Source organism: Aethalodelphis obliquidens, unplaced genomic scaffold (assembly GCF_003676395.1).
Source record: "Aethalodelphis obliquidens isolate GAN/ISIS:26980383/991018 unplaced genomic scaffold, ASM367639v1 scaffold26, whole genome shotgun sequence".
Taxonomy (NCBI): domain Eukaryota; kingdom Metazoa; phylum Chordata; class Mammalia; order Artiodactyla; family Delphinidae; genus Aethalodelphis; species Aethalodelphis obliquidens.
The window spans coordinates 22,919,821-22,944,379 of NW_020837970.1; the positions used below are offsets into that span (position 1 = coordinate 22,919,821).

The window sequence follows — 24,559 nt, forward strand, 5'->3', positions numbered from 1 at the left end:
AGTGGTCAAAAAGCTTATCCAGAACCCCATCCTGATTCTGAACAGAAGAAATGAGGATTTCAAATACAAAATATTTTGCTTCATCATAGATAAATATATGTCAGTGAGTAGGAGCTCAGTGGTTCACAGGGGACTGTTATATAAGATTTTCTTTATTGCCCAGATTCACTCACTAATTTTAAAATCAGCAGAAATTATTATTGCCAGATAAAGTGCAGTAGTCTGTATACCAATGTGGTTAACTCCTGTTCTTCAGCTCTAGGAACCCTGAGTCTGAAGTGTATTGGCTGTGTTGTTATTGTGAAAGAATCTAACTGTTGCTTCATTTTCACCATTTCTAAAATGATGAATTTACATTTGCACTGAGTGAAAGGAAAGAGCACAATGTACAACAAAATTTGAGTAGGCAGCTGTGTTGATTTTGGTTTATCAATTAGTACTTCTCTTTTTCAAGGCAGGAATTTTTGTTTAAGGTCAGTGGACAGTAAGATCAATTGGCTTAAGATTTTCTTTGTTAAATAATTTTTTAATTTCTCAAATAGTCCTTTTTCCCATAAGAACAGTTTTTACAGTTGGCCATTAAGACTTTATGCTCTGTTGATAATTGTAGTGGTGGATCTATCAGTATCTTTCTGTTAGATGGATAATTGAAAACTCTTTTATTCATAGGTGGCACAAGATCTCTGCAAAGTAACAGGTGTAGCAAAAGTTCTGGTGGCTCAGCATGATGTGTACAAAGGCCTCCTTCCAGGTGAGTTTTTCCAGTAGAAATAAATAAGTTTATGAATTTATGAAATAAATAAAATACTATGAAATGTGTTTATCAAATGTGTTTAATTCTCAGAGGAACTGACACCATTGATTTTGGCAACTCAGAAGCAGTTTAATTACACACACATCTGCGCTGGAGCATCTGCCTTTGGAAAGGTGAGAAGATTGAGACTGGAATCTGATGTCACTACTTGGAAGCATTAGATTTCATTGTGCTGAAAATGTACAACAGACTTTGTTTAGATAGCTAATCCTGGCTTTCAGAATTAATGTGATAGTTTTGCTAAAATTTATTCTTTCAAGATTTTGTTATAATTTCTGTGAAAATGCTATCTCCAGGCTTTCCATTTTGTCACAGAGACAACTCTGTTCTTTCAAGATTTTGTCATAATTTATTAGAATGCCTCTTTCAGATTTTCAGATTTTGTTATGGAGAAAAACTCTATTTAAAAAAAAATCATTTTTCTTTAAAAACAATGTTGAACTTTCTCATTGTGTGAATGTCATTTGTATTAGTAACCCATCATAAGAGATGGCTTTGTTTGGGTGACTGATGGATATTTAGAAAGGCCAAATTTATCTACTTGGGGGATTTGGGAAGGGCTGTGTGGTGGCTGAAGACATCCTTAGGGTAGAGAAAGGTGTAATCTGATCATGTGCATTGTGATATGTCTGAAGAAAGAATGTGCTATGAGATGGGTCGTGGTCTGCATGAAGTTTAAAAAAAGGGAGGGGGAATGTAGGGGGAGCCCAAGAGAAGGAATTTGTCAGTGGGTCTTTCTTGCTCTCCCTGTGACCATGGGTATTATTCTAGCTCCCTTTTCTTTTATCCCATTCTTAATAAGCTGCAGCTTGTAGCTTTTATTTTTACCTTTAAAGATGGTAAATTAAGTTGTACACGAATACATTCTTATTATAAAAGATGCATACAGTAAAGCAGTATGCAGAGCAAGGTATCACAATTCCCCTTTCTTATTCCCAGCTCTCTTCCCTCTTCCAAAGTACTGGTGTTAACAGTTGTACATTCTTTTAAGCCTTTTCCTGTGGATTTTCAAATTATAATAAATGTACTTTTTTTTTTTTTTACTTCTAGAATGTGATAGTATAGCATGAATTGTTTTGTGACTGGTGGTTTTCACTTAGGAGTATATCTTGAAAATATTTGCTCATAATGTGTCTATCTCATTTTTTAAATGGCTGCATAATATTTCATAGTTAGCCAAGGATGGACAGTTAGGTTGTTTCTAATTTTTTGTATTTATAAACTTTGCTGTGAAGAAACGTCCTTGTATATACCTTTGTATACATGGGCTGGTATTTATTTAGAACAGAGTTCTAGAAGTGAAATAGCTGGGTCAAGACTACGTGCTTTTAAAATTTTGATGTATATTGCTAAATTGCTCTCATGAAAGGATGCCTCAGTTTGCACTCCACCAGTTGCATAGCTTGCCAACACTTGCTATTGTACATTTTAACATTTCCCCCAATCTGATGTGTGAAAAATATATCTTTAAAAATTTTGCATTTCTCTGATTGATAGTGAGATCAAATATCTTTTCATATAGTTATCAGTCATTTAAATTTCTTTTTTGAATTGTCTTGATTTGACTTTTTTTCCTTTTACATTCACAATTGTAATTGATTTTTAAATATGAGTTTGGGGAATAAGATATAAGCTCTTTCATCAGCTAACCATGTCTAGTGGTAATAGCAGTGAGTTCCCAATACATTGATCCCTTTTCTTGCAAAATGAATAGTGTTTGTGAATATTTATATGTAGTGCAATATTGCTTCTAGACGTGAATCACTGCAAACATGTAGGGATCTTGCACTGTCACCCATGTGAATTGCTCTAGTTTGTTTTTAAGCTCAGAATTATCACTTTGAATTCATTAAATTTTTTCTTTTAAGATTAGTAGAATTTCTGGGCACTAACAGAATTTGTAATCTACAATGTAAGTACATGAGTTTAATGAATAATTGTTCTTTTACTAATAACAGTGTGACAACAATTAGGTTGTCACATTGCAGACTATCATAAGTTTTCCCATTTTTGTGTGGGGTTTGGTAATTGCTAAGTAAGATGGTTCTATATATATGATATATGACTCTGGGCTAGTCATTTACCTTCCTGAAATCTGTTTTCTGATATGTAAAATGATGCGGTTTGGCCAAGTGATGTCTATGATCTACCAACTAGAAATGTTAAAATGGAATGGGTTTTTTCTATGGCAGGTTTCACTTCCCTTGGAAATGATTAAGTCAGAGGCTTGACATCCAGCTCCTGTACTTTGGATTGTTGTACATGAGCATTGAACTAAAAGATCTTTATGGACCATTCCATCTCTGAGAGTTTGGTTCTGTGCTGGGTGATTTAAACAATTTCGTGAGTCTGAGTTTCTGTGATGACAGTTTACCTAAAAGATTGTTAAACCAAGAAGGGGTGTTTGTTGTATCTGATTAGCTAGATTTTAATACTCTAGCCTTGATTGCTATGTTGTGGCATATGGGAGTTTTGAGAACAAAGGTCACATAATAGTAGCTGTTGCTGCAGCCTCTGAATGGATTTGGAATGAGGAAGAGTCCATCAGATTAAGCTAAACAATTGGCTGTATAACAGTTCTTCACCAATTGTGTTTTCAAGATACCACACCTTTGTACTGGTATGCTAGAGTTTAAAAATCTGTCATCTTTTTGTGCATCAAAAGAAAACTGTGTTAGTTATTGCCTCTCCTTCCCTGAAACCATGTGGTTGAGCCTGTTGGATAGTGTAGAAATAGATCTGTTTACCATCCATCCTCTCAGGACATTCAGACAGAAGATCAGACCTGGAAAAACATGTGCCTTTAAGTACTGTGGTAAATTTTTTTCAAGAAGTGCTAAAATAAAACAAGGGATAATAGAAGTACAAAGTATATTAAATTTCAAGTTTAGAAAGTTCTAAAACTTTAAAAAGAAGCACGGTCTGCGTATCATAAAATTTGTAAGAGAATCTGCTCAGCCAGGTAACAATATTCCAGCAGTATTTCCTGAACAATTTAAAGAAGGTGGCTCAGGAAAAAGAGTTACTTACTGAAGTAGGCTTTAAATGCTGACAAATTTGGTTTGTTTTAAAAGCACGTGTCTTCTAAACCTCTTATTTATCAAGTTAGAGCTATGTTTAATGGAATTTTAATTATTTTCCCAAGCCCTTTATTTCCTATGAAATCTTAATTTTTTCTAGTTGTGGATTTATAAACTACAGTACTTTTCAGTAGCTCTTTTATCATGGTTGAAAGGGGATTACTATATAACATAGGTAGCAATAGATTGAAAATTAGAAAATCTTTATAGATTTTCAGATGCAACAGGAGGAAATTTGATTCAGGCTTTTAACACTTGTTAGCATCGATTTATGTAGAACTGCTTATTAGATACGGGGCAGAGACACAAGAAGCAGAAGACACACAACCTCTGTTCTCAGGGTGCTTTATAAATTTAGTTGAGGGTCATATAGTATGTATATTAAAAAGTATTTTAAAACAAAATACACGTTAGTGCCAATTAAATAGTATAATTGTACATGCGTGCAAGAGGATGAAGAATAAAGGAGTGATTAGAGGATAATCCTGAGAGAATTCTTAGAGGAACAGAGAGAGTTTGGGGATGGAGTGAGGAGAGGAGCTTGAGTACTGTCATAATGAAAGTTTGCCTGCTAGAGGTAGTATCATGTGCTGAGTTTAGGAGATGCCATGGAGTAAGCTCTCTGTAGAAAGTAGTGTACAATTCACCTTTTCTATTTATGTGATCAAAGCAACACTTCACTTTTAAAATTACATGTAGATGGTGTCATCATCTAAGAGAACCTCTGAGTCTAGAAAGCATGGATATTCATTCTTCACTAACTGATTCTGTTTAGAGCCTGAGAGTCAGAGAAATTTAGAGTAGAAGCATAGAGATTCTCTTCCTCTCTTTGTGAGGTGAAGTAACTAAGGCCTGGGAATATTGTGGCTTGCCCAATGGTCCCTGCTAGTGGGAGCAAAGTTACCACATGTATCTATTCCAAAGATGTTATATGCATATACAAGGAAAAGCACGTACATTAATTTTTGTTGAGATATATTGTGTGTGTGTGTGTGTGTGTGTATATATATATATATATAGAGAGAGAGAGAGAGAGAGAGAGAGAGGCATTGTGCTTTACTTTTCTCATTTTTTAAAATTATATGGATGAACTATAATTTATAAACCTATCCCCTATTGATGGACACTTAGGTTAGTTTTGGTCTTTTTAAATGCAACATCACTTTTTAAAAAGGTGAAAATGTCTGCTTTGAAATTTTTTGTTTCATGTACATTAAATAAACATGTACAAGTATGTTCCTTCTCAGTATTTGAGAATTTTACTACTACTCTAAATATTTTTCTATATTATCTAAATTCAGTAGTCTATAACTGTCACACTTCATAAATGATGATCATTAAAGCAAATATCGTATCTCATAATTCAGCATACTGAGTTAAGGTAATTTATTGCTATAAAACTCTTACTGTAGTTAGAGTAATCATCGACTCTTACTTATGCTCAAAGACTATCCAAAAAGTTGTGCTTGAAATTGTGGTATGTCTAAAGATGCATGTGAAATACAAAAGATTCAAATTAAAATTTCTACAGAATTTCCATTTAGAGAATGTTATTGCTTATACTTTATAGCCATCCATCAGCATGTATGTGTGTAACTCACTACTTATTTTGCTTTTAGAACCTTTTGCCCAGAATAGCAGCCAAACTTGATGTTGCCCCTATTTCTGACATCATTGCAATCAAATCACCTGACACATTTGTGAGAACCATTTATGCAGGTAAGTACCCAAGGAAAATAATTAATCAGTATGTTAAATTTTTGAAAACTTTAAAAGCAGAGATTAATCTTGAAGATAGGATTTTGAAATATGGACCGTCTTAAAGATTTCTGAGGAAAATCTTAGTCTTAGAATTGCTGCTGGACCATGACATGACATTCTCTCTGGTAAATCTGGAACACACTTCTTTCCTTCCTAATCATTCAGTGTACAGAGTGAGATTTTTCCAGTGATCAATAAAAATTAGATTTACTATTTAGTATATTTTGTAAGTGGCACCTGGAAAAGAAAATTTTCTATTTTTTTAAAGTAGTATTTTCTTTTTTTTTTTAACATCTTTATTGTAAAGTAGTATTTTCAGTCTTCTTTGCTGCTTTTACTTCATTTCCATCTGCATTACGATATTCATTTTGGTATCTCTTTAGTTGATCTTTTGGTAAGCATGCTGGTCTCTAGTGGGGCTGGAGAAGGCAGTGAACTCTCTGTTCTTTCGGATTGAAGTTGTGTGTTTCAGTATAAATGGGCAATTCTCAAATCAGATCTTTCATTGTTAGTAGTGTTTAAAGGAAAATATTTGGTCATAGTTTAGGTCACTCTTAATGTGATTGCTAATCCATAAGAAATGTTTCAAATCCTTTAAAAGTCTTGATGCATCACACTTCCTGTCCTTTATGCCTGATCATGTTTTCACTTATTTTCCTCCCTTAGCAAGGCATAGTAGCTTCGTTCTTAGTAAGTTGTTGGCAGCTCGTGTTGTTGAGTTACTGATTATGTTGTTTTTGGAGAAGGAAGCTTTTGTTTATATTCCTTTTAGGAAGAGTGTACCTGATTAGTGTGACTGCCTTTTCCAGTTTGTTTCTTCCACGCAGGTCAGCACTTGTTCTATTTTTAAAGACATCCAAGGTTATACAGAGAGCCACTGATACGTTTCTTCAGTGTGTAGTCCTTTACCCTATACTTAGTAAAGGTAGAAAACAAGTAACTGGTCTACAGTTATTTCTTCCTTCTCTTTGTGAAGTAAATTCTGAACCTCAAAGGAATATTTGGGAGGTTTTTTGCCTTTCATGGTGGTTTTTTAAAAATAAATGTGTATTACAGGAAATGCTTTATGTACAGTGAAGTGTGATGAGAAAGTGAAGGTGTTTTCTGTCCGAGGAACATCTTTTGAAGCTGCAGCAACAAGTGGAGGTAGTGCCAGCTCAGAAAAGGGTGAGTGTTGCTTTGAATTTGTTTGTATTTATTTCAGTTTTTTAGTTTTTAGCTCAGAGATTATATTAGAATAAGAGAAGGCTTCTAGTTAAATTTCTAATGCAGAGTGTTTGAGACCTCAATCTAAATATTATTCCCAAGTTTATACAAAAATAAGAAATATTTATATCATTTTTGGTCCTCGGATATTTGCTTTGGTGTACATCAAAAGGGTAGGGGGGGCATTAAGATTAATCCGTTATGTTGATATAAAGATTTTTTACTCCCCTCTCACTGTTGCCTGTTATAATAGAGATTCAATATAATGGAATAATGTAATAATAGTAAACTTATGGAAGGTGTTATACTTTAACATATACAGTATCTTGTTGAACCCCATAGAGAGAGGCTTATTCTAGTTTTATAGCTAGACTCAGAGAGTTAAATGACTTCTCAATGAGCTAATGAGGTGAAGGCTGGAATCTAGTTGTCTTTCATAAAATCAGAGAGAATGAAATTAGTGGCATAAAAAATTCACAGTAACTAACAAAGTTAAATTTCCTGGAATTAATTCTTTGTGTATTTCTCTGAAAAAATTATTTTTTACTGTAGAACTTGAATTCATGCTCTATGTTTTGTTATATGTATCAATATATGCAGCATCAAGTGCTTCCCCAGTGGGGATATCAGAATGGCTTGACCAGAAATTAACAAAAAGCGATCGACCAGAGCTAACAGGTGCCAAAGTGGTGGTATCTGGTGGTAAGTGGAATATTGTAATTTATTAATTTTAAAAAATGATGTAAACTTAAAATACTTTGCTTTTATTAGTACTCATTTTAGAGGAGCACAGGTGTTTTTTCAAATGTAAGAAGTAGGTAAGTTGCAAATATTAGTCCCATTTTACCGATTAGGAAAATGAAATCATGAGTTTAATACACAGTTTGGACTTTCTGTTGCAAATCTGTGTCATTGGCACCAGGGGGAGCATGGTACAAATCTCTCGACTCCATAGCTTTGTCTTTTTGACTGACTTCTGTGTTATTCAGAAGAGTATGGTTGACTTCTGAAATCACAGAAAGAACTGGTTGGAATCTCAGGGCTGTGTTGTGTGATTCCCACCTTTCACTCTACTTTGAAAGACCTCCAGTGCAGTCCAGGTCTCGCTGTGTTGTATGATTCCCACCCTTCACTCTTCTTTGAAAGACCTCCAGTGCAGTCCAGGTCTCTATGGATAACTCTTTGAAAGTTTTTTCACATTTAGTATCAAAGCTGTTAATATTGCACAAGACTTGCTTCTTTTTGTATGTCATGTTTCTTACTTAAAAAAAAAAAAAAAGACCAAGAAACAAACAAAAAGGCCCACATTTTATAGCCTGCTGGCTTTTTAAAAAAATAACTGCTGTGATTTAAAAATCTTCCCAAACTAAACATCAAATGAAATAATTAAGCTTCCATACAGCCTCCTGTTGCAAGTGGCATTGAGAGGAAATAATTTAATATTTCAAAAAAGGTATATCTGACTAGTTTATTCACTTATTTTTTTAAGAAATGTTTATTGGGTATATGTTCTCTGCCAGGCCCATTGCAAAGTGCTGAAGAAACAAAGAGGAAAAGGCAGATTGTTCTTGCTGTTAAGGAGTTGAAAGTCTAGTGGAATGACTTCCATGAAAATAACTTCTTTCAGTTGTTCAGCTAAGTATTGCTAAATATAGCAGTGACCAAGATAGGTAAGGATCTTGTATTGAAAGAGTTTTTCTTCTAGTGGGGAAGACTGATTTTAAAGACTGATTATACCATTAGTTAACCAGTTAGTTAATTACAGTAGTGTTGAATGCTTTATAGGAGAAGTACAGGAGTATCATGGGAGAACTCAGGAAAGGCTTTATAGAGGAGATGGTAGTTGTGTAATATGAAGATTCATTCATGTATACGAAGTTCAAAATTTTTATGGAGTGGAGTTTATATTTGCTCAATTTTTTTTTTTCATCTTTTTAAATGAGGTCGGGGTTTGAAGAGTGGAGAGAACTTTAAATTGTTGTACGATTTGGCAGATCAACTACACGCTGCAGGTAAAGTTGCTTTCCTTAGTAGAAAAATGTTCCCATTTCGTTGGAAATATTTTTTCTTCATTGTTTCTTTTGTATATAAGTCATTCAAAGCTGCAGATTTTTTGCTTTCTCTGGTTTTCAACTTCTCTCTCTGAAACAGTTTTTCTTAGTCTCCAAGTAAATGGTGTAGCGTTCAGTGGAGAGAGGTTGTCTATGTTCTTTTTTATTATTTATATGACACACTTAACATTTGCCACATTTTAGTAGTTTTTTCCATTAAAAAAAATTAAATGTCAGCTTCATCGCCTACTTCAGATTCAGGAATGCCTTATTTTTCCCTTTATTGGTGGTCTAACATAAATCTCTCATACAAGTAGAAACTAACATTTAACATTATTTTTTAAATTTATAGGGAAGAGACATCTTGTTATTAAAAGTATATTGAGAATGGAATGATGTTTTTTGAAAAATAAGAAAACTAAAAATATTTTAGTTTTTAATTATACAACCATTACATGAATATGTTCTTCTTTTTATAAAAATATCTGTTTTGTTCTCCCCCTTTTGAGAGTTTTGTGTATAACTTTCTAAGCTTTTCCTGTGCTTCTTTATTACCTAATATGTGTACCCATAGAAACAGTTATGGTTTTGTCTGAATAAAGGCAGGATATCGACTCTTTATAATCAGATGGTGGTATTTGACTGAGGATATTTCATTCATGCATTCATTCACTGAACAAATATTTATCAAGTGTCCGCCATTTGACAGGCACTATTTTAGGAGCTAAGCGAAAGCAATGAACAAAATAAGCGAAATTATTCTCTCACAGCTCTAGAGGCCACAGGTGTGTTGACATCAAGGTGTTGGCAGAGCCACACTCCCTCTGGGGGTGAATCTGTTTGTTTCCAGTTACCAGAGGCTGCCTTGGCATCCCTGGGCTTATGGCCGCATCACTCCAGTTTCTGCCTCTGTCCTCATATTACTTTCTTCTCTCTGTATCTGTTTCATATCTCCTTCTGTGTCCTTCTACAAGGATACTGTGATGACATTTAGAACCCACCTAGATAATTCAGGATAAGTGCCTTCTCCCAAGATCCTTAATTTTTTATCCTATCTGCTGTCATACAGGTAATATTCACAGGTTCTGGGTATTAGAAAGTGACTATATCTTTGGAGAGGCCATTTTTCTGCCTACTACAGACAGTAAACACAATAAATTAGTAAATAATATAGTGTGTTAGAGGGTAGTAAATGCTATGAAAATAATAGAACAGGAAAAGGAGAAGGAGGAGGATTGGAGGGGGAGGATTGCAGGTTTAAATAAGCTGGTCAGAGTATGCCTTAATGAGGAGACATCCGAATAAAGGTTTGAAGAAGGTAAGGAAGCAAGCCATGAGGAAATCTGAGAGAGAGTGTTTCAGGTAGAGGGACCAGTAAAGTGCAAAGGGCTTTTTGCTAAGGCAGGAAGGTGTCTGGCCTCCGTGATGAATAACAAGGAGGCCAGTGTGGCTGGAATGAAAAGTGCAGAAAGGGAGAGTGGTTAAGAGATAAGATTGGAAGTAATAGACCAGATCACATAGGGCTTGTAGGCCTTCGTAAGGAGATTGGTTTTCTCTGAGTAAAATGGGGAACCATTGAGCAAAAGAGTTGCATGATCTGACACATATTAAAAGCATCAGTCTGGCTACAGTTTTGAGAATAGACTATAGGGTGATAAGTCCAGTAACAGGGAGATCAATTAGAAGACTGTTTCAATCATTCAGTAAGAGATGCTCATGGTTTGGACCGGGTTAGTAGCTGTAGATGTGCGGAGAAAGAGTTTTGGGATATATATTTGAAGGTAGAACCATTGGGATCTCCTGATGGACTGAATATAGATTATGAGGAAAAGTTTTTATCTGGCAGCTGGTAGGATGGAGTTGCCATTAGCTGAGATGGGGAATACCCCAGGTGGCACAGTTTCCAAGGATAGACCAGCAGTTCAGTTTTGGGCATGCATTCAGGCCACCATATGTGCAGGTTCTGCATCCATGGATTCAGCCAACCATGGATCAGAAATATTCGAGGCGGGGGCTTCCCTGGTGGCGCAGTGGTTAAGAGTCCGCCTGCCGATGCAGGGGACACGGGTTCGTGCCCTGGTTCGGGAGGATCCCACATGCCGCGGAGCGGCTAGGCCCGTGAGCCATGGCCGCTGAGCCTGCGCGTCCGGAGCCTGTGCTCCGCAATGGGAGAGGCCACAACAGTGAGAGGCCCACGTACCGCAAAAAAAAAAAAAAAAAAATTGGGGGGGGAAGAAATTCCAGAAAGTTCCAAAAAACAATATGAATTTGCCTTGCACTGGCAGCTGTTTATATAACATTTACATTGTATTTATAATTATTTACATAGCATTTACATTATTCAGTATTATAAGTAATTTAGAGATGATTTAAAGTATAGGCATTGCACTTCGCAGATACTACATTTTTTACAAATTGAAGGTTTGTGGCAACCCTGCTTTGAGCAAGCCTATTGGTGCCATTTTCCCAACAGCATTTGATCACTTAATGTCTCTTGTGTCACATTTTGGTAATTCTCGCAATATTTCAAACTTTTTCATTACTGTTATATTTGTTACGATATGTGATCAGTGACCTTTGATGTTACTATTGCGAAAAGACTGTGACTTGCTGAAGGCTCAGATGATGATTAACATTTTTTAGCAATAAAGTATTTTTAAATTAAGGTACGTACATTATTTTGTTAGACATAATGCTATTGCACATTTAATAGACTACAGTATAGTATAAACATAACCTTTATATGCAAAAAAATCCATGTAACTTGCTTTACTGTGGTGGTTTGGAACCGAACCAGCGATATCTCTGAGGTATGCCTGTATACGTAGGTTATATGCAAATATATGCCATTTTATTGTACATAAGGGATTTGAGCATCCTTGGATTTCAGTATCTTTGTGGGGCGGGGTTCCTGAAACCAGTCCCCTGCGGATACTGAAGAATGACTGTACTAAGTTTTGAGATGTCTAATAATAGACATCCTAATAGAGATGTCAATTAAGCAATTGGTATAGGAATGTGGAGTTCAAAAGTTTGGGCTGGAGATAGAAATTTGGAAATCAATTGCGTTTATTTGGCATTTGAAGCCATGAGACCAGATGAACTCACCAAGGGAACTAACTGAGTGTAGATATAGAAGAGGTCCCAGGACTAAGCCTTAGACTCTGCAAGATTAAGAGGTAGGGGAGAAGGGGAGAACGAAGACCAAAAGGAATGGGTAAGTAAGGCAGGAAAATCAGGATAGAGAGTATGATGTTTTGGAATCCAAATGAAGTGTTTCAGTAAGGGAAAGAGTGATGACCTATGTCAAATGCTGCAAGGACGGAAGGTCAAGGAAGGTGAGGACTGAAAGGTGACTAATTGATTCAGCCACTTAGAAGTCATTGGTGACTTTGAGCAGTTTTAGTAATGGGGGTGGTGGGTAGTGGGGGCGAAAACCTGATTGGAGTGGGTTTAAAAGAATGGTCCTAGGTAGTAGTTACCTGGTTGTGTTCACTTTATGATCAGGCATTGAGCAGTAGCACATTTGTGATTTGTGTGCTTTTCTGTATGTGTGTTATATCTTAATAAAAAAGTTTTTAGAAATAGAATGGGAGGCCTGGCATTGGAGACAGTGAATGCAAACAACTCTTTAGAGGCTTTTAACTATATGGGAGAGCAGAGAAATAGACAGTAGCTAGAGGGGGAGTGGGACGAACAGAGGGACTTTTTAAAGATTGGACAAATAATAGCATACATACATGCTGATAGGAGTGCTTCAGTTAAGAGGGAGAGATTAATCATACACGAGATAGACAGGAGAGTTACTGGAGGGATGTTCTTGAGTAGACGAGAGAGAATATGAACACAGCTGCAGGTTGATGGGTGAATGTGTTAGTTGGAGCATGTGGAAACTCTCTTCTGATTGTTTCAACTTTTTCAGTGAAATAGGCAGAATCTTAAAGAGTATTGGAAGTTTGAAGAGAGAAGGAAAGATATGAAATTATATCGATAGTTTAAGAAAGATGGAGAGAATTAAGGCCTATTTATTTAAAGGAAAACCCAGTTAACATGGCTGAGTATTGGTGTTTTTCTCCAGCCATGCAGAACTATAGTAGGACAGGTATGGAAAAGGTGGAAAGATTGCTTAATCAGTAACCAGAGATGGAGGATTTCCACTTGAGTGTGATGGTACAAGAGGAGGGCAAAGAAATTAAAGACATATGCAGAGGAGTGATTAGAGTCACTGATCATAGAAATTAAGCTGGGTAAAGAAAGAAGAGAGAACATGAGGGGAGAGAGGGACAATGAATAGAATTGTGGATCCCAGTGTGGTCAGAGGGTTGTTGGAGTAGGGTACTAAAAATAGTCAGCTAGAAAGGGGAGGTCACAGAGAGACTTTGGAAATCAAGATTATTGAGGGATGTTGCTAATGGGCTGGTTGGGGATATGACCATGGGCAGAGTGAAGGACAAGATGACTGGAGGAGAGTTGCTCAAGGAACTGAGAAGCCAGGGTGTCAAAGTCTTCAAGAATTAAGACTAGTATTGGAGAAAGTGACAAAGACCCAGAAGCTAAAAATCATTGAGGAATGAAGGGGATTGACCTGCTGGTTGATAGATGACACAGCAATATATGGGTGACATGATCTGATGACATGAGATTCGAAGCTGAAGGGTTTTAAGGAGGGAGGAGGGGAAACTTTCTGAGAGTGGCAGTGAGGGCCTGGTGTACCACCTCTAGGCCCAGTGGTATGAAGATGGTGGCAGGCAAAGCAACATCTGCTGGAGAGGGCTGCAGGGGAATCCTTGTCCTCAGGGAACATTTAGACAGATAGGTGGAAGATACAGAGACTTGTGGTTTGCTGGTATCAGGCTGTGAATTCCAGAAATCATAGTGTAAGATTTCAGGAATTGGGGAGCCATGGGAGAAGGTGCAGATTGGGGAGCATGCAGGGCATTGTGGGGATCAGTGTATGGGTTATGAAGGATAACCTTTGAGTCTGGGGCTTGTTGCAGTGACTAATGTAAGTGAAGGGCAGAATGTGATCAGTCCTGACTGACTCATGATAGGTAGTGGAGGTGAGTCTGTGAGTGTTAAGAGGTAGTGAGGAGTATTCACTAGGGCTCCCCCTTTTTGTCCTCTCTAGATGGAGATGAAGAGGACCTGAGGCTCATTGTTGACCCCTGCTGGGAGTGGGGTACCTTTTCTCCAAGTACAGGGCCCCTTTTGACTCCTGCTGAATGAGGATAGAAGGCTAGTTAAATTCTCATTTTTATTTTTAGATAGAAAATACTGGTTAAGCCTTTATCTTGTGTTGTATGTAACTCTTTCCTTTATCTGGTCCTAGGGGTAAAGATATTATAATACCTTTCTTTAAAAGCTGTGAAGTTACAGTGTAAAGGAGCATTATATAATGACGTCCCAAACAGGTTATAATGTATGTTTTATGTATATACTATATCAATCTTTTTTTTTTTTCTGTTATCAGTGAATATTCCAACTAGTTGAATAATAGAGCTTAAAAAAATGACAAATATTTTTTCCTTAGTTGGTGCGTCTCGTGCTGCTGTTGATGCTGGCTTTGTTCCCAATGACATGCAAGTTGGACAGACAGGAAAAATAGTAGCACCGGTAAGTATCGCAATAAAATATGCCATGCAGAATTCTATGGGGATAAGAACTGTATATATTTGTGGAACAATCATCCCTGTGATTGGTGCCCTATTCAATGTACCTAAGCAGTTAGCCATTACCATGGTGAATGTGTCCTTCTCACAGGTCTGTGGATTTCTTGGCCTCAGTAAAACACAGAGCAGTTCTTAAATCCAGCATTGTTTTTCACATTTTTTAAAGCAGTGGAATAGTTTGTCAAATTTATGTCACAACACTAAATATAAAATTGATAGAAGCAGCATTTTATTATTAAATGGATTTTACAAGTTCACGTTAACATTTATTTACCATAAAGCCTATATATTATAAAATCTATCAGTAAAACTGATGAATTTATATTAATGAACACAGAATCTCAAAATTGGGAGCCGTGAGTGACAACTGTGGTCTTATATCTTCCTGAACACCTAGTTTATTTCTGTATTATGTCTAGTTGCATGAAATTCAGAAAATTCTTATCCATATGGGTAAGTGATACTAGACTATTCAGTTAAAACTATCCAAAACTTACAAAAGGAATACTTTGGTTTCAAAGTTGAATCACTAACAATATCTAATGATTGTTCACATTTCTTAGATGATTCAGGTTTTCAGTGAATACAATTCTCAGCCAGTTTAAGTCTTTATTGTGTGGAGGAAAATGAATTTTTTTATATATTTCAAAATTTTTTTAATGTATTTCAAAATTTTTTTAATGTATTTCAAAACAGGATATTAAGTCATATCTGTTTTTAAAAATCTCATATCTCAGTGCCCTGTTCCATCAGAGGTTCATTCAAAGTTTCAAAATAGGCAAAAAATTTGTCTTGCTTTTGAAGTTTGTTTTGAAGAGTGTTCAGTCTTTTGCCCATTTTAAAATTGGGTTCTTTGTCTTTTTATTGCTTCTTTATTCACTTTCTTTTGAAGAGCAGAAATTTTTAATTTTTATAAGATCTAACGTATTGATGGTTAATGCTTTTTGTGTTATTCAGCTTATTTGAAGTCAGATAAGATCTCAGAATGTAAAATAGTTACTCAATAAACAAAGTCACAAAACCATGTGACCCATTTGCTTGTGATACTGCATTAGTCAGGCTGTGAGAGCATTTATTGAGCAAGTAAGCTCAAGCCTTCCCTAGCATTTAATGAGCTGTGGCACATAGGTATTTTTTTGGTAGAAATCTTGTTTGTCCTAGTTTACATGAATAGATAATCTTTAGGCTTGAATTTATTTACAAAAAATCAGACCCACAACCTTCCTAATCAGTAATACTTCTACAAGGAAGTATGGTGGGAGACAAACTTTTATTTACATTGACTTTTCAGTAACAACACACTTGTTATTAAGTAGGATAGCAGAATGACAGGGAATGACCAGTGGCATCCTTACCTGTATTGTAAATAAATGCCATACAGTCAGCTTTCTTCAACATTACTGTCATGAATATAGGATTATTGAAAATTTTTCATAAGGAATTTAAATACATTAAAGGCTTTGAAGACTTTCTTTAACATAAATCATGTAAGCCCCAGAGATTCTGATTCATTAACTCTGAGTTAGAGTTTGACATGTATATATATGTGTACATATTTATTTTTTTGTGTGTGTGTATTTTTCTTTAAGACTTTAAAGCCTTTTTGAGATGATCTCAAGTTTACAGAAAACTTTCAAGGACAGAGTAAAAGCCTTTATTTTTGTGGACTATTTGAGAGTAAGTTGCTGAGATGATTCTCCATCATCTCCAAATATGTAGGACATTGTCCTATAAAGCCACAATACAACTTTTAAAATTAGGAGATTAACATCAATTTACATTAATACTATCTAATCATCAGACCTTGTTCAGGTTTTGCCAGTTGTCCCAATAATGTCCTATATAGCAAAAGGATGTATTTCATACTATCAGATGGTACACAGTTTCATTGTGTCTTATTAGATTTTCACTTTGACCATTTGGTTAAATTTTTCATAAGGAATTTAAATATATTAAAGGCTTTGATATCTGTCAAACCTCTCCACTGTAAAGTTATTTTTCCCTTTGTAATTAATAAATGTTTTATGAGGAGGTACTTTGAAATGATGTGAATATTCCAGTTCTCCTCACTTTCAGTTTATTTATTTATATTTATTTATAAATGAATGTTAAATAAATATTCATTTCTTTATAATAGGACTTATGGTTCCTGTTTTATTCAATGGGTGAAAATCTGTTGTTATTATTTTAATTGATGTAAAAATTGTTCCACATTTGGCCAGTGAGAACCCCTTCAAGGTGGCTTCTGTATCTTCTTGACATGTTCCCATAATTCTTTGAGGCCTTTCTTACTTACTGGCAGAGTAAGATGTTCCAGGCCTTTTGTACCTTTCCTATCCCAGCCCTGGCATCAGTCTTTTCTCCAGGGAGTCCTGGCTCCTTTTAGTGAAGAATAGTATGAAGCTGACATCTGGATATTAATTGTGCTCGTTGCTATTCCCAGGACCCCTCAGTGAAAAAAGCTAGGGAATGTGTGTAGGTATGTATATATGTATGCAGATATACACACATATGTATTCATATACACATACAAACATTTATATCTATTTCACTATCAGTCTATCTACATTGAAAACCATGAGTTCACAGTGACATCACCAATTCCAGTCCAAGGTCAATTCTGACTCTCCCTTTCCCTGTTTGTAATGCCTTTCATTGGCAGTAAAAAACCTGGACCCTGCCAATACGCTAACCTGCACAAATGCTCTCCTTGCCCCACTCAGGCTCCCACACCCTGCACTGAACATTCAGCCCTCCTATATAGATAACCCTACCTACCTTGCTTGGACTCTGACACCCCTCTGGATCATTTCTTCCCAAAGTAGTTGTACAGTTTTATATTTTCACCAACTATGTATCTGGGTTCCACTTGCCCCTCATTTTCACCAACATTTGGTATTTTAGCTGTTCAGGTGCTTGTGTAGTGGTGTACTTTATTGTGGTTTTAATTTGCATTTTCCTGATATCTGTGATGATGAACACTGTTGTGTTATTGGCCACTCAGATGTCTTCCTTACAAAGTATCTGTTCAGATGTATGGCACCTTTTTTATTGAATTGCTTGTCTTTTTGTTATTGGGTTGTAGAAGTTTTTTAAAAAATCTATTCCAGATATGTTACTTGTCATATATGTTTTGCAAATATTTTCTCCCAATCTGTGGCTTGCCTGTTTATTTTAATGGTATCAAGATGAGGAACTTCCCTTCTGTTCCCGATTTGCTGAGAGTTGTTATCGTGAATGGTTGTTGAATTTTATCAAATATTTCTCTGCATCTGTTGAAATGATCATGTTTTTTTTCCTTTTTTCTGTTAATTTGGTGAATTACATTGGTTGATTTTTGAATGTTAAACCACCTTGAGTTACTGTGGTAAACCGTACTTGATCATGATATGTTATCCTTTTAATACATTGCTGGTTTTGATTGACTAATATTTTTTTAAAGATTTTTAGGTCTGTCTTTATCAAAATAATCTGTAATCCCCCCCACCCAATATCTTTGTCTAATTTTGGTATTGGCATTATGCTGGCTTCATAAAATGAGTTGAAAGATATTCCCTCCTGCTATATTTTCTGAAGGAAAAATCTGTGTAAGATTGGTTTGTGTGTGTGGGGGCTGCTTTCACTTTTTGGCTCTTGTGAATAATGCAGATAGGAACATTCATGTACAGGTTTTTGTGTGGACATATGTTTTCATTTCTCTTGGATATGTACTGAGGAGTGGAATTGCTTTTCATATGGTAACTTTATGTTTAACCTTTGAGGAACTGCCACACTGTTTTGCAGAGCAGCTACACCAATGAACCAACTCTTAGCTTTGTTAATTTTTTTCATTGTTTTCTTTTTATTGATTTTTGCTCTTAATTTTCTTCCTTCTAATTACTTTGGGTTTACCTTGCTCTTAAGGTAGAACTTTACTTCATTAATTTTGTATTTTGCTTGTTTTTAAATGTAAATATTAAAGACACAAATTTCCCTCTAAATAGTACTTTAGATGCATCCCACAAATTTTGATATATTTTCATCATTTGTTAAAAAAATTTTCTAATTTAGAAAATTAAGAATGTTTAATTTCTATATATTTGTGATTTTTTTTCCTAGATAGCTTTCTATTACTGATTTCAAATTTAATTTTGGTGAGCATCTCTTTAATATTTCAGTATTAGAATTCATTGAGTCTTATTTTATGGCCTAACAAATGCTCTATCTTGGTGAATATACCTTGTGCACTTGAAAAGAATGTTTATCCTGCCATTAGCCACTACAAGAATAAAGATTAGTGAACTTGAAGATATGGCAGCAAAAACTGTCCAAAATGAAACACAGAAAATTTTGAAAACACAGGAAAAAAATGGACAGAGCCTTGGTGAGCTATGGGACAACTTTAGGAGGCCTAATATAGGTGTAATTGGATCAGGAAAACTATTGGAAGAAATAATGACCGTAGAATGTCCAAATTTGATGAAAACTATAAATCCACAGGTCTCAGAAGCTCAACAAACCCCAAGAACAGGAAACAGGAATGAAACTACAAGGCATGTAATAGTCAAATTGTTTACAGGATGATAAAAAGAAAAAAATTTTTTTCAAAAAGCAAGTCATTTTATTTTTAGTACATTTGCTTTGGAGCGAGAGCCAACTAATTGGAAAGAGTCCATAATTTAACCAACATCAGATCTCCTTGCTGCACTCCCTATTGAAACTTTTTTCTTTTTCAAATTCTTTTCCCATTTAGGTTATTAGCAGAGTACTGAGCAGGGTTTCCTGTGCTATACAGTAGGTCCTTTTTGGTTATCTATTTTAAATATAGCAGTGTGTATATGTCAGTCCCAAACTCCCAGTCTGTTCATACCCCCCACCCTTTTACCCTGGTAACCATAAGTTGGTTCTCTAAGTCTGTGAGTCTGTTTCCGTTTTATAAATAAGTACGTTTTTTCTTAGATTCTGCATATAAGCGATATCATATGATATTTGTCTTTCTCTGACTTACTTCACTTAGTATGATGATCTCCAGTTTCATCCATGTTGCTGCAAATGGCATTATTTCATTCTTTTTAATGACTGAGTAATATTCCATTGTATATATGTACCACATCTTCTTTACCCATTCACCTGTCGATGGACATTTAGGTTGCTTCCATGTGTTGGCTATTGTAAATAGTGCTGCATTGCACATTGGGGTGCATGTATCTTTTTGAATAATGGTTTTCTCCGGATATATGCCCAGGAGTGGGATTGCTAAATCATATGGTAGCTCTATTTTTAGTTTTTTAAAGAATCTTCATACTGTTCTCCGTAGTGACTGTACCAGTTTATATTCCCACCAACAGTGTGGGAAGGTTCCCTTTTCTCTACACCCTCTCTGACATTTGTTGTTTGTAGAATTTTTGTTGATGGCCATTATGACTGGTATGAGGTGATACCTCATTGTAGTTTTGGTGTGCATTTCCCTAATAATTAGCAGTGTTGAGCATCTTTTCATGTGCCTCTTGGCCATCTGTATGTCATAAATGTTAGTTTCCAGATTCACTGACTTTGCAGTTTTCTCCAGTTAATGATCAGCAAACACCTTTTATTACTATAAATGAGAACAAAACGAAGACCTGAAATCTCATGATCAAGAATTGTTTTCTGATGGACAAGCAGAATTGTTTGGTCTATTTTTATGGTTGATATAATTGTATTCAAAACTCATAATGTACATCCACTTCAATACTGATAAAAATAAATTCTTAAAAGCAGTGAGAGAAAAGTGTAAATGAACTCAATATTCCAGTCAAAAAGCAGAGATTACCAGATGTATAAAAAGCAAGACTCAGCTGTATGCTACCTAAAAGAAATACATTTTAGATAGAAAAAAATACACCATACAAATAGTGAGCATAAGAAATCTGGTTTGTCTTCTTTAATATCAGATAAAGCAGACTTCAAGACAATGGGTACTGCCAAACATAAAGAGGCCATTATGTAATGATAAAAGGATCAATTTATCAGAAAGAACTATCATGAATGTGTAACTGCCCAATAACAGAATTTCAAAATACATCAGGCAAAATCTGACAGAACTAAAGTGAGGAATAAACAAATCCATAATTATAGTTGGAGGGTTTAATACCTTCTCCCAGTAATTGATAGAATAACTAGATGAAAAATTTCAGTAAGGACATAAAAGATCTAGACCAGGGGACAGCAAGCTATCTGTAAATCACATAGGAAGTATTTTTGGTTTAATTGGCCATAGTCTCTGTTGTAACTACTTAACTCTTCTGTTGTAGAGCAGAAGCAGCCATAGACTTGTAAGTAAGTGAATGAGTTGTATTCCATTATAACTTTATGTACAAAAACAGATGGCAGTCCAGATTTGGCCTGTTGACATAGAACACTATGCCACATTATTTTTCTCTACTTTTATTCTAGGACTCCAGTTGCACATATTTTAGATATCTTTATATTCTTCTGTAGGTTACTTAAGTTCTGTTCATTCTTTTTCATGTTTTTTTTCGCCTCTGTTCTTCAGATTGAATAATTTTATTGGTCTATCTTCAAGGTTACTGACTCTTTTATAATTTCTAATATACTATTAAACCCATCTAGGAAATTTCTGATTTTGTATTTTTTAGTTCTAAATTTTCATTTGGTTCTTTTTGTAGTTTCATTTCTCTGCTGAGATTTCTTATCTGTGCAGTCATTACAGGTATCTTCCTTTACATCCTTGACCATACTTGTAATAGCTGCTTTTAAATCCTTGTGTACTAATTCCAAGTTCTGGGTTATTTCAGGGTTGATGTCCTTTGATTGTATTTTCACACTTTCCTGTTTCATTATGTTTGTAGTACAATGGTTCTCAAATTTTTTGTCTTAGGGATCCTTACTTTTAAAATTTATTTAGGGCTCTCAGAGCTTTTGTTTATTTGGGTTATATCTATTGATATTTCTTATATTAGAAATTCAAACTGAGAAAATTTTAAAATATTTATTCTTTTGAAAATAACAACAGTAAAGCCATTTCTTTTAATATAAATAACATTTTAGTGAAAATAACTGTCTTCCAAAACAAAAGAAATTTTATGAGAATAGTGGTATTTTTTTACATTTTTGACTTGATATCTGGCTTAGTAGAAAACTGCTAGATTCTCGTTTCTGCTAACTGTTGTTTTATATTGGTTTGATTGAAGTATATGAAGAAAATCCAGCATCACACAGATATATAGAAAGAAAGGAGTATTTTAATAGCCTTTTCATAAAATTGTAGATATTCTTCTTTTACACTACATCAGAACTTGGCAAGGAGTAAATTCTTAAAGGGTGTTGGCAGTGTGGAATCTGAAACATATCAATGAACTTTTCATAGCCTTACATTAAAATCTGTTGGTCTGTATTGTACTTCGAATGGATCTTTCACTATCCTGTAACATTTAGAAAATAACCTTTAGTGAGTTTTGTAGATCTTTCAAATGTTGACACATTTTATCAATATCAAAACATTACCTTCATCAATATCACCACTCATCTCATTAGAGGCGTCTTTACAGTTCATATTCATGGATACAAGTTTTTAAAAAATTCTAATTATCAACTTAATTCACAAATTTTGTCCATGGCAACAAAAACTTTGTTTTCTAGGAATTGATAAGCTCACCTCATTCATTTTCAATAAAATGTCTGCCAAAACTCCAAATATCTATCAGTTGTTCTTTGAAGTGGAAATGGTGATCCATGAAAATGTGGGTGGTTTACTCAAACCATCACACGAGCCATTTTCCTCAAGACAATCATTGTGCTTTTGTATGCAATGGAAGTACTTTGCATACTTCGTGATTTGTCACACAGAATACTAAAAAGATGTGTACTCAAAGGTCAAGATTTAATAAAACTAATAATTTTTACTACTTCATCAAGGGCGTTGTTAAGTGAAACCAGGTTTTCTTTTTTTTTTAAACTGTATGTGGCCATGAAGAATGCAGTGACAACTAGTACAGTTTGGCGCAACTGTCTTGCTTAATGCTGAGGCAGCAGTTTTACCCACTGTTATTTTTACATCATCAGTGCAAAAGTCAATACAGTTTTTCTAGGATAAACCATGAGATCCAAAAATGTTACTTAATACTTTGAATTTTTCAGTACCACTTTTGTTTGTTGCCAAGCATTCACATAAAGGAATTCTTCAGTATTTAGTTGTTATTGATACTGGACAAATACAATTAAAACACAAAACCCAACTATATAGATTTGTCTCTTTGTTAGGCAAAAGTACAATTTTGCAGATGATTTATTAACTTAATATTCATGTTTACAGTTGAATCTTTTATTCAGCAAGTTCCTGTATCATTGGAATGTGGCAGTGCCATAGTTTCTTTCACTGATTTTTCATCTAGCAGGCATTTAGCAAGGTCACCTTTATTAGTCTTTTAGCAACTGTGCTTGTCTAGCCAATGAAATATGATAACCCATATGATGCTTCAGTGACTTTTTCCTTCCTGGTTTGAAAAGCTAAACAATTTTTTACTTTTAAACTCATCACATCTGTGTTAAAAATAAAACATTCAATTAATTTTTCTCTAAATGGAATTATTTTCAAAATGGCCATCATTTCTGTTGCAAAAGACACAGTAACATAAATTATTAACATCTCTGAAGCCAAGAGAAAGATAACTTTCATCATATTTTCACTTATTTTTAATTTTACACAATATTTTTTAGAATAGATTCCTCTTTTCCATAAGTTAGAGATCTCTGTTATCAGTTTCATCTTTATCAGCATCTTTTGATGTAGATGTTGGAGCTGTGGGTTGGGAAAGTGAGTCTTCTGTATTTTAGTATAAATATTAGCAAAATCCAAAATTATAGTTTTAGATAAATTTTAAAATATATAAAAATTTGCAAAACATTTTTTATTGCCATATAAGGTAACAAAATGTACTTCTTGTATTTCCTTGTAGGCACAGGGAAATCTTTGGGATTCCAAATATCAATTTATTGGATGATAATGAGGTTACAGAAATTACAACTATAAGAGCACAAGCTACTGTACTGAGAACAAACTGAGTTAATCTCTCTAAACATACATATTTATACTTAAAACCTACTACTTTAAACATTTTTAGGTAACACAGAAATACAGATGCATACCTTCTGGTAGTTATCAGAGAGATGATTTCCTCAAACAGTCATGTAACCACTGGAGAACTGCACTGTAGCATTGTGATAGAATGAGAGAGAAAAGGACAAATAACACTTTAGTATTACCATGAAAATATTTTTGACCTTGCAGACCCCTGAAAGGGTCTTGGGACTTACAGGAATATGCAGATCACATTTTAAGAATCACTGGCCTAGTACTTCGGGATCATATTATGCAGATTGAATAATATGTTTAGAGATTATGGATTCTGTTATATTTCTGTTGAGAATATTCATTTTTGTTTTCGCAGGCAATTAATTTGACTGCACTCAAACCTCAAATCCTCTTCTCTTTTAGCCTAGCCAGCTGGCTTAGAGGCTACCTGACACATGTCCAGTGTGTGTCCAGGGGTGGTCAGCCAGAGTTTTGAGCAGAATATGTATGCAGAGTTTTTGGTTGTCCCTCTGGAATATTTTCCTCACCTTCCAGCTAATGTTGCAGCCATAAATACTGTCTTGTTTGTTCCCTCCACTAATAAGACTGCAGGTTTCTATCTAAAGTGGCTGCTTTCTGAGGGGCTTTTATTTCCCTTGTGGGAGATTTGCATATGTCCCAAGGGAAGAAGTAGAGGTGTATGGTGGGCTCTTTTCATTGTGCTTCCCTCCCCAACAGAATTCTGGCTTCTCAAGTGTCCACTATCTTGGTTGATCTCCAATGTATTTAAACAGTTGCTGCCTTTATTTTCACCAGGTTTCACAGTTTTTCTCTGCAAGAGGGGGGTTAGTCTGATACAAACTATTCTCAGGGCCATAAGCAGGAGTCCTGAGGTTTAGAATTGAGCACATTACTTCATGTGTGCT

At 35.1% G+C, this 24,559-nt stretch overlaps 1 protein-coding gene across 1 annotated transcript in view; it reads left to right on the forward strand.

Annotated features, from left to right (window-relative positions):
* Positions 1 to 24,559, forward strand: part of ETFA (electron transfer flavoprotein subunit alpha) — an 85,791-nt gene that overhangs the window by 15,704 nt on the left and 45,528 nt on the right. The window contains exons 3-9 of the mRNA XM_027123712.1: positions 670 to 751; positions 845 to 927; positions 5,514 to 5,613; positions 6,712 to 6,822; positions 7,462 to 7,563; positions 8,805 to 8,873; positions 14,443 to 14,525. Coding sequence (XP_026979513.1) covers positions 670 to 751; positions 845 to 927; positions 5,514 to 5,613; positions 6,712 to 6,822; positions 7,462 to 7,563; positions 8,805 to 8,873; positions 14,443 to 14,525 — 630 coding nt within the window. The remainder of the gene's footprint in view (positions 1 to 669; positions 752 to 844; positions 928 to 5,513; positions 5,614 to 6,711; positions 6,823 to 7,461; positions 7,564 to 8,804; positions 8,874 to 14,442; positions 14,526 to 24,559) is intronic.